The sequence below is a fragment of the Protobothrops mucrosquamatus genome, unplaced genomic scaffold (assembly GCF_001527695.2).
Source record: "Protobothrops mucrosquamatus isolate PMUCROS unplaced genomic scaffold, P.Mucros_1.0 scaffold1619, whole genome shotgun sequence".
Taxonomy (NCBI): domain Eukaryota; kingdom Metazoa; phylum Chordata; class Lepidosauria; order Squamata; family Viperidae; genus Protobothrops; species Protobothrops mucrosquamatus.
In genome coordinates, this window is record NW_015387780.1 from 228,507 (window position 1) to 239,264 (window position 10,758).

General features: G+C 37.5%; 1 protein-coding gene across 1 annotated transcript in view; it reads left to right on the plus strand.

Moving 5' to 3' along the window:
• GPC6 (glypican 6) overlaps window positions 1-10,355 on the plus strand; it is a gene marked incomplete at its 5' end in the record, with an annotated part of 207,571 nt that extends 197,216 nt beyond the window's left edge. The window contains 3 exons of the mRNA XM_015822600.1: window positions 1,831-1,967; window positions 4,935-5,110; window positions 10,153-10,355. Of these exons, the coding sequence (XP_015678086.1) occupies window positions 1,831-1,967; window positions 4,935-5,110; window positions 10,153-10,355 (516 nt within the window). The remainder of the gene's footprint in view (window positions 1-1,830; window positions 1,968-4,934; window positions 5,111-10,152) is intronic.
• Between the last annotated feature and the right edge of the window lie 403 nt (window positions 10,356-10,758).

Below are 10,758 nucleotides of genomic sequence, written 5' to 3' on the forward strand. Positions count from 1 at the left end.
ACTGTGTTGGCCTTTTTGGCAGCTGCAGCACACTGCTGGCTCATATTTAGGTGATTGTCCACTAGGACTCCGAGGTCCCTCTCACAGTTACTACTATTGAGCAAGGTGCCACCTATGCTGTACTTGTGCAATTGGTTTTTCTTGCCTAAATGTAGAACCTTGCTTTTTTCACCATTGAATTTCATTTTGTTAGATAGAATATATGTAGAGAGATGTACAGTTTTGGTGGCCAATGGTGCCCCCATCCAGCCTGAGTGGGATACCATGCATTTCACAAGTGTTGAATATCTATGCAGAGCTTGATATCAACAAATACAAGATTGTGGATATTTATCTTATACCTGAATTTATTGGTAAAAATTGGGACATTCAGCTATTGAAGATGTAGAGAGCTAATGTTTCTTAAAAGAAACAGAAAGAAATCTTCATAAAAGAACCCAAGTTCAAGAAAGGAGAAAGATGGTGATGTTCCACATATAGAGAGATGCATCCTAAAGTACTTGTAGAGCTATAGAACAATTACACAGAAATCCCCAGGCTGGCAGCTTTCACCTAGGAAAGATTAGATAAGTCTCTAATGCATTTAGGGTCTCCCACCCCCTTCCTACAACCCTAGCCACCTCTCCTTCTATTGCTGCTGCCCCTGTATCAGTCCATCAAGCACTGTCCTCTTGCTGTTCTATTTTTTAAAACAAATTTAGCAAACATCTTCTTCCTTACCTGTGGAGATGTTAGCAGAGTAGGCTGGTTTGGTTCTTCAACAGTGAGACATTGGTGAAGTGGGCACAGCAGTGTCTGCATTTTCTGCATTGCATGAGAAAAATACATCTTCCTTCCCCTGTCCTTACCACTTTCTATAGAGGGACAATTGAGAGCATCCTGTTATACAGCATCACAGTCTGGTTTGGAAGCATCACTGCTTCAGACAGGAAGGCAGTGCAGAGAGTGGTGAGGATGGCAGAAAAGATTATTGGCACTTCCCTCCCTTGCATCCAGGACATAGCACATAAGCATTGCTTGAGCAGGGTCTGCACGATTGTCTGGGATGCTACACAACCTCTTCACAACCTATTTTCCTTATTACCTTCTGGGAGGAGGCTTTGTGGTATCCAAAGCTGAACATCCAGATTCAGTCACAGTTTTGTTCCATACAATATTAACCTTGTGAACTCTCAAGCTTCCTCTTTCCACTATGTATTCAAGATGGACAGTGATTAATATTTATATATATTTATATGTAATAGGTATATACATATGTTGTATATAGCATGTTTATATGTGTGTTATGTACAGTATGTGTACACTTTTGAGAGCAGGCAACAGAATTTCATTTTTTAATGTGTGCCAGGGTGCCCACAGTAAAAAAAATGACAATAAAGGTTATCTTACTAACTCTTTCTTATTCCCCCACTGGTTATCTGGTTTTCCACATGCTGTGAAAATCATTGTTTCACCAGAAAGGACCAGTGAAGACATAGTTCTTCCTTCTCTAAACTATTAAGCAGCCACATGTCCCCAAAGGCAACATCTGTTTGGATCAGTTTGCTAACATTCCCACATTTCAAAGTATATGATTGTCACTGTAGGCTCCATCAGCCAGGATCCAGCCAGCCTAGCATATCGTGGGTTGTTGCAGCTGAGACACTGGGATATGTCATTCAAGGATCCTGGCCTGCAGGGCCACAGGCCTTTATCCTGTAACTTGATCCTGACAAGGATCAGATACGCCATGTTTATTGAGTTCTTTCTTTGTTACCGCCACAAGAATATTTTTCAGAAACAGGCTCTATTGTGTTTTAACCAAATATCTTCCCTTTGTCTTGCGATTAGGTAATTGACATTAAAGAAAAACTAAAGCTTTCCAAAAAGTTCTGGTCTACATTACCCTACACCATCTGCAAGGAAGAAGCAGTGACTGGTGGCATGTCTAATGAAGAGGACTGTTGGAATGGACACACCAAAGCTAAGTAAGTGAGAAAAAAGCCCATGAAAATAATATTTACAAGTGAAACTCCCATGCAGGGTGTAGAAGGTTTTGCTCTGCTTTGTTACTCTCTGTCAAATGAATACAAGGAACACTGGCATTCTTTCTCCAGAACTAATGAAAACGTCGCTCTCTCCATTCTAATTGGAATACTTTGAAAAAATACATGCAAATGCCAGAAATTCCAGATTCTTGGAGACAAATTCCTTGTGTGTCCAATCACACTTGGCCAATAAAGAATTCTATTCTATTCTATTCTATTCTATTCTATTCTATTCTATTCTATTCTATTCTATTCTATCTTATCCTATCCTATTGTATTCTATTCTATAGACAGTATCAGTGTAAAAACCCGTGCCAAAACCCATAATAAATTTATAACATTATGAGTATATGATCTGTAAAAAAACCTTGCATATTGTATTTATTAAATGTATATGCCACCCATCTCATTATCAAGTGGCTTATGTCTCCTTACAACTTTTAACTTACAACTTTTAAAAAACATGTTGGGTTAAATTCCTCTGTCTGCGTATGTATGTGTGAATGAAGAGTAAAAGGAAAAGATTACTATAGGCCTATGCTGAGAAGGCTTGCCAAATTTGTTACTTTAACCCAAGTCAGATAAAAAGGAGAGGGTTGTTAAAAAAGATACCAAAAGAAGATGAAGCTTCTCAATGCTTTTTCCCCCCTCTAAAAACCTATATGCATTAGAGACATTTTTTTTTATTAGTTAAATGCATTGATTTTGACATTTATCTGGCAAGGAGAAAAAGCCAGAATAAGACTGAAATTGCTACAAGAAGCAAAAGAAAACGGAGGATTGGGGCTACCAGACTGGGTTCTATACTATCAAGTAGCTGCATTAACATGGCTAAGACTACAATACCTAGAAGGACATGACCTACAACTTGGATGGCATGCCTTTCTGTGGTATGGGAAAAATAAAATTCATAAATACTTTCAAAATCATTATATAAGAAATGCCTTGCTTTTGACATGGGAAAAGATAAAAATGAAAAATTATATGAAAATACCAGGATGGATCTCGACAATGGAAGCGTTTGTGCACTCAGATTTAATCAACTATGAGAAACTTGGGTCATACAAAGACATTTTGAATACTGATGAAAAATTACAAACTAAACAAGAACTGGAAGAACAGGATATTGAGCTATCATGGTGGCCACACTTGCAAATGCAAATGAGATACAAAAAAGATGCTAAAACATATGTTTTCTATAAAGATCAAACAGTGTTTGGCCAGATATTATTGTTATCAATGAAAAATTGATCAAGAAACTCTATAAACTTGTGTTAAACCTCAAGATGGAAGATGAATAAGTTAAAGAAACAATGATAACTTGGGCAAAAAAATTTGGGCACAATGTAGAATTAGAAAAATGGCAAAACTTGCGGGAAAGAAACTATAAAATAATGAGGGCAGGCTAATTATAAAGAAAACCTATATAAAATGTTTTATAGATGGCATATACCGCCTGCAAGATTAGCAAAAATGTTTAAAAACATGTCTAGTAATTGTTGGAAATGTAGGCAAAAGCCAGGCACATACTACCACCTTTGGTGCACATGCCCTAAAGCAAAAAAAAATTGGTCAAAAATGCACATGTGGTTACAGAAAATGTTAAGAAAACATGTCGATTTTAAGCCAGAATTATTTCTTTTAGGTATAATTACAGAGAACTATGATAAAAATGTATATACTTAATATTACATGTATTAACAGCAGCAAGGATTGGAAAAACAAAGAAACACCATTGGAAGAAGATATAATCAGGAAAATTTTAGATTGTGCGGAATAGAATATTAGAATATTCTATTCTATTCTGTTCTATTCTATTCTATTCTATCGTATCCTATCCTATCCTATTGTATTCTATTCTATAGACAGTATCAGTGTAAAAACCCGTGCCAAAACCCATAATAAATTTATAACATTATGAGTATATGATTTGTAAAAAAACCTTCCATTTGTCTGAAAGGTACAGAGTCTCTTGCTTGAGCAGGGGGCTGGACTAGGAGACCTCCAAGGTCTTTTCCAACTCTGTTATTCTATAGTTCTGTAATTCTGTAATCCTAGTCCCTTTGTTGATGGCTGCATTTTAAATATATATATCTTTCCATTGGGAGATATACTTCTTTTAGGGCTTGTCCTGATTAGTGTATCAAATTCACAATCCCTCATGGCATATTGTGCCAAATCACTATCATGCTTTGTTTGGAGTTTTGGATATTATATTAGGAACTGGTCATAGGAATGGATACAGAAAAAAGAGGATGTTATTTTCTGATTTGTCCTTTAAATCAGATGCTGTTCCACTGACTAGAGAATTGCTTTCCAAATTTATTTACTTAATTCTTGCTGAAATCAGTAGCTCTCTGATAAATACTCAAGGTTCATTTATTTCAGTTTCATTTACATACTCTGACTAAAACCTAGAGCTTTTAATTCCTGGTTGTTCCAACAGAAGGACGTAAAGAAGAGCACAGCAGTAAGTCATGCTGATTTTTCGCATGGAATTATGTGTTTCTTTTATGCAAAGTTAACAGTGTTAATTCAGTACACATTACATCCCAGTGTAAATAACTGTAAATCATTTCTTTAAAACATAAACAGGTATTACATGAAAATATTCTCTCTCATCTATCTCCCATGGTAAATCAGGCCATGGTTACTCAGGAAATACAGTGATTTGTTTATTTGTTTGTTTATTTGTTTGAAAAGAGAACTACTTGTTTGTATCCATTCTAGGAAGACACCCCTCCATGAAACATAAGACACCGTAGAATGAGTGAATGTTCCTATAAGCATATTTATCACAAAAGATGAATGTATGTGTCATGGATAAATGTCCTTGTCTCAATGAATAATGCCATGGAAGTGTAATCATTACAATGATGTGTCTTAATTCTCCATTCTGTTGTGCAGATATCTACCTGAGATCATGAATGATGGACTCACCAATCAGATAAACAATCCTGAGGTTGATGTGGACATCACCCGGCCTGATACCTACATAAGACAACAAATCATGGCTCTTAGAGTAATGACCAACAAACTAAAAAATGCATACAATGGAAATGATGTGAACTTTCAGGACACAAGTAAGACATTATGTAGGCAATCTTCTCTGCTGCAACCTTGCTTTCTGACTTTTAACACTAGTAGCAATCTGCATTGAAGTTAATGGCTGTCTTCTTCCTCTATCCATTGCTGTAATTGCTTTTGGTGGTTAGACACCTCTGTGGATAGGCATTTGGGCAGAGTAAGTAAGGTCATATCATAAATGGAGGTGGGAACCAGGTTTTTCCATGTTATTCCATTCAGGGTACAGCCAACTTCAGGTCTTACAATACTATTGAATTTGTTTCCCACTTTTAAATGAAGAGGAAACACATTGTTAATTTTTCAGCAATCACAGAGAGGAAGCTGAGAGCTGGAAAAGGTGTTTTGAAGACTCTGTGTGGTCTTGAAACTGCTGCTTTTTGTTTAACTTATAAAGAGCAGCCTTATACATGTGAATCAAATGGTGGAGATCTTTTGAGCATTATTTTTACTGTCAGTGGTTATATGAGTTTTCACAGGCTGAGGTCTTCCATGTCTAGCAGTAGAAGGTCCTACAGTGTAAATAAAACCACTTAGAAAGTTTCTACCATATAATGGGCAGAGGCTGGACACCCTCAAGCTGCTCTGCTCCTAGATTAAATTATAGAATCATAGAGCTGGAAGGGACTTGGAGGTCTTCAAGTCCAACCCCCCTGCTCAAGACAGGAGCCTTATACCATTCCCAGTCAAATGGTAGTCCAACCTCTGTTTGAAAACCTCCAGTAAGATGCCCACTTAAGGCACCACTAAGTTGGCAGCACCACCACCCTTGTCTAAATCAGAAGATAAGAAGTGGTACCCAACTGCACAGATCCTTTTCAGGGAGCAAGAGATTGTGTCCCTCTTACAAAAAGACAGGAAGGGTGTGTGGATACACACACACATGTAATATGAAATCTGCTATACAAGAGAGCTCCTCCCCTCAGGAACTAATTATGGAAAAGAAAATGAATATTTAATACTACATGTATTGACAGCGGCGAGAATAGTATTTGCCCAATTTTGGAAAAATGAAGATTTACCATCTGATCAGACTATAATTACTAAAATTTTAGAATGTGCAGAAATGGATAGATTAACTTTAGAGATCAAAGAGAAAGAAAGAAGACTCTTATCTACTTTAAAACATGGGAAAATTTTTATCAATGGTTAGCAATACGATAGAATGAAAAAAGATTTTGAAATTAATTTGGTTGAATGTGTTTCTAAGCATTAGTGATGATAACTTATTAATATTTTATTAATTATGGTTATTTAGTAAGATGAATATTATTTATATCTTTTATTCTTATGGTTATTGTTAACCCAGTTTATTATAATTGTTTAGTACTATATAAGTGATGTTTATTTGATTTTGGTACCCGGACGGTAACTTGCTTGTTAAGCGTGGATTTTTTGTTGTACCCACCCCCAATTCCCTTGCGTTTACCCTTTCCTATACCCCTATTGATCCCATCCCTTTCCGATCCTTATAAAACCCAATAAAACAATAAATAAATAAATAAATAAATAAATAAACAAATAAACAAACAAATAAATAAATAAATAAATAAATAAATAAATAAATAAATAAATAAATAAAAGAGAGGTCCTCTCTGGCCACCCTGCTTCTTCCTCACAGGTTGCTCCAGCCCTGTGTTGATGCTGCTTAACTCTACACTTGTCTTCAAAACCCCTGTCATGACTCTTTAGCAGCAGCAGGCAAAGGGTTCAGTCCAGAGTGCAGGCCCCAGCCCCTCTTCCCCTGGACAATCCTCCTGCTGGTGTATCCTCCCGATTTTCTGTTCCAGGAAAACAACTTTCCATTAGAGATAATAATTCCTGATGAGCATCTGCATAAAGAGGACAGTACAAAATAACGTGTTCCATTGTTTCAATCATTCCTCCACTGCATGGACTCTATTCAAAGGGGATCTTTTGGTATCTCCTTTCAATTACAGCGATTGGGAAAGCATTGAATCTGGCCAAAGATAAGGTCCTTCTGCATTTTGGAATTGTTCTGCAACTAAAATATCTGGCTGGTTGGATGAAGTGTGCGGAGTGGCTTAGGAACATATATCTAAATCAAAGCTCCCCAACCTTTCTAGGTTGGCAGCCCAGAGGGAAAGGGGGGAGAAGGAAATGTGTGTGTGTGTGTGCGTGCGTGCAGGCGCAAACAGGTGCACGCACAGTGGCAGCATTAGCACTCATGCACAAATGGGGGCTCTAGCACCTGCATAGTAGCGCTAGTGTGAGGGGGGTGCACGCACTTACCAGCCATTCCCACAATCTGGTGGCCAGGCTGCGGCCCACAGGTTGGAGACCCCTGGTCTAAATAGAGCTGGTAAATTTACTTGCAGCTCTAAATTAATGACCCGATCCTCAGGTTGAAACTTAGCAGGATTTTGTTTTCCTTCTCTGTGCTAACTACTATTCTCTTGAGCTGTTAATATATAATATAATGCATTTTGGTAATTCCACCTAACTTTCATTTTATTGTTTTTCCTGTCACTTGAGATAAAGCATTTCACACAGTGTAGCTCCCAAATATCTCTGTACGGTTATTCGGGATATTTGAGAGATGAAGTGAAACCCTCTGATTTCCCATGCCTGGAAAAATGACAGTGAAGGATATCACTGCATATCTAAGCCCTGTGGACCTTCCTGCTTGCAAAGATTCTAATCCATTTAGAAGGAAGAAGTGCAAGGGAACAATAAGCATATTCACCTGAAGCTTGAAAGCATGTTAAGATACTTGTGTGTAACCAGAATCATGGAAACATTAAAATCAGAGCTGTCCTGTCTACCTCACCTACCTCCCCAAATCTAATGGCACGTCTGGGGCTCCAGCAATCTTTGACTGGGACAGCAGAGAAGCCCAATCCAGGAGAAGCAAAGGGTTGGGATACTCCTTTGGTGGCTTCTGAAAACTCTGTATATGTAGGCCAGGGGTCTTCAAACTTGGCCCCTTTTTTACTTGTGGACTTCAACTCCCAGAATTCCTCAGCCAACATGCCTGGCTGAGAAATTTTGGGAGTCGAAGTCCACAAATCATAAAATGGCCAACTTTGAAGACCCCTGATGTAGGCCATAGACTAGAGCAAAAGATGAATGCACAACTCTCAGTTGTCTTGTGCTAACATAAAAGATTTGTTGAAAATTTCTGTATTAGAATGAACCTTTAATAAACTCTTGAAAAGCTGGCTTTTAAAACTGCAGGAGCTCCCATTGAGAGAATATTTTTGGAACTATGCTACTATTTTTTCATTTTATACACAAGCACACAAGTGTGTGTGTTTATTGATTGATTTATTGGGTATACACACACACACACACACACACATCCACATTTAAAATTCTTTAATAGTTTAATACTTTAATAGTTTCATGGTATGTATATTGATTTACCAAAAAGGTTTAAGATGGAACCTGTAGACATCTACATAAAATTAATGGGGTAAAAAGTGAAAAGCTTTCTTCTCACCAGATAAAGAATAGTTAACTACATTTTAAATATGTTAGGGATGGTTAAATTCAGCAGCAGTAGAAAAAAAATAACTAAAGTTAGTTTATTAGGAAATATTATGGATAGGAATTGACTTGTACATAAATACCAAGTGTTAGATGGATTTTTTTTTTAAAAAAAATAGTAGCAGTTCCCTTTCTTTTCTCATACATGGACACATTGCATTTTTATTTTTGTACAATATTTACCTCAGAAACTAAACTAGCTGCTCTACTCTGCCGCATCTTGGAGAGAAAAAAAAAAGTTGTGCCATGCCCAAGGTCAATAAATCCTTACACATTAAGCATCACCCGGGCAGAGCTGTTCCTCCTGAGATGTTCACATTATTTTATTATCTAGGAGGAATGATGGGTTATTGTTATTGATACTTGCACACCAGAACAACTAGACACAGTTTTCCCCCCATGCTATCACTCTGCTAAACAACTAATTCCCATAACACTGTCAAACTATTTAATAATGCTGTATTACTATTATTCTTCTCATCTTTCCTATTACCTACAGTATCTCCTTACCTACTTATGACTATAACTTTGTTGCTTATATCTTATTATTTATATTGTTTTATTTAGTTTCCTAGTACAATTTATGTTGATTGCTTATTTAGTATCCTATGACTATCACTAAGTGTTGTATCTTATGATTTAATGATGAATATATTTTTACCATGACTATGATCACGATTTATCACTTACAGTATAGCTTATATGTACACTGAGAACTTATGCACCGAAGACAAATTCCTTGTGTGTCCAATCACACTTGGCCAACAAAGAATTCTAATTCTAATTCTACTTATATATTTTATTCATTTTCCAGCATTATTATACTGTGTTAATTTTTTTAATATATAACCCTCCTATGTGCAAAAACAAAATAATTTTTTTGTTTTAAATGAAATATTAATAGATAAGTAAGTCCCCCCTGGAGGAAAAAAATATTTTTCAGTAAATTTGGCTAAGAGCACCCTGTAAAAACACTACTATACCTTTTACTACATTTGGGGAAATATCCAGATTGCAATTTGCTTACAGATTTTCTGTTTGCTATTTCAATTCTGTTATTTCTTTGGGCCCAAACTCATGGGCTATCACTCAATGGGGTAATTTAATAATCTGTGTCAGCAGAGCAACTTTATTGACAGTTTTCCCACTGAAGTCTCTTAAAAGGCAGCTATGTATTTTTCAAAAATTCAAATTAAATAATTTGGTCCTTATGTTTGCTTCAATTTGTGGCCTTTTTGAGAATACCTTTGTGGGATTCACTGTGACCCCGGCATATCCTTCTTCCACATGTAACACCCCTGCCTTATGGTCAATGTGGGACCTGCTATGAGGTCATGGAAAGGAGTTCTGAACCATCCCTCCTGGAAGCTGATGGTCCTCCAAGTGGTGCATTCAGACCCATCAGGCAGTAGTTCTCAGACAATGAAAGCCATCTGGAGCTACTCCCCTCTCCATGTACAGCTTGAAACTAAACTGAGCTGTTCTCGAAAGCTCTTCCCTGATTTCTCTCTTTCTCTCCCTGGTTCTATAGGTGAGGAGACCAGTGGCTCCGGTAGTGGAAGCGGCTGTACAGATGACATTTGTCCAACAGAGTTTGAATTCATCACCACAGAAACTCCTCTCATTGACTCAGACAGGAGGGAAGTGGACTCTTCAGCCAGCCAGCCCAGCCCATCCGTCCTCACGGGCTTCCTCCTTCTTACAGTCTTTCTCCTGCAAAGACACTGCAGATAATCCTGGCTCCGGTCAGCCCTGACTGCCTTTTAGCTATTGAAAAAGAACAGAACAGCCAGTTTGCTCCTTTTCTGATGCCCTCAGACAATGGACCACACCACCAACCCTTTCGGTTTTCTACCAGAAAGAAGCAGCCCTGCACCCTGCCCGGCTTGGCACTTTCACAAAGAGTGCCGGGGCCTAGAAGAAGCTCTTCTGGTTTCCATCTGTGGAACACAATGTCTGCTTCTCAGCGATCTCTTCTCTCACACTTTTATTCTAGAAGACTTTTCAGAATATTGTTTGCTTTTATGCTTCAGAAAGAAAGGGGGGGAGATTTAGGGGACCCGACATGGGCTTTTATTTTTATTTTTTTTCCATTAGAAAAAAAAGGAGAATAGGAAGAAGAAACATGCTGAAAATA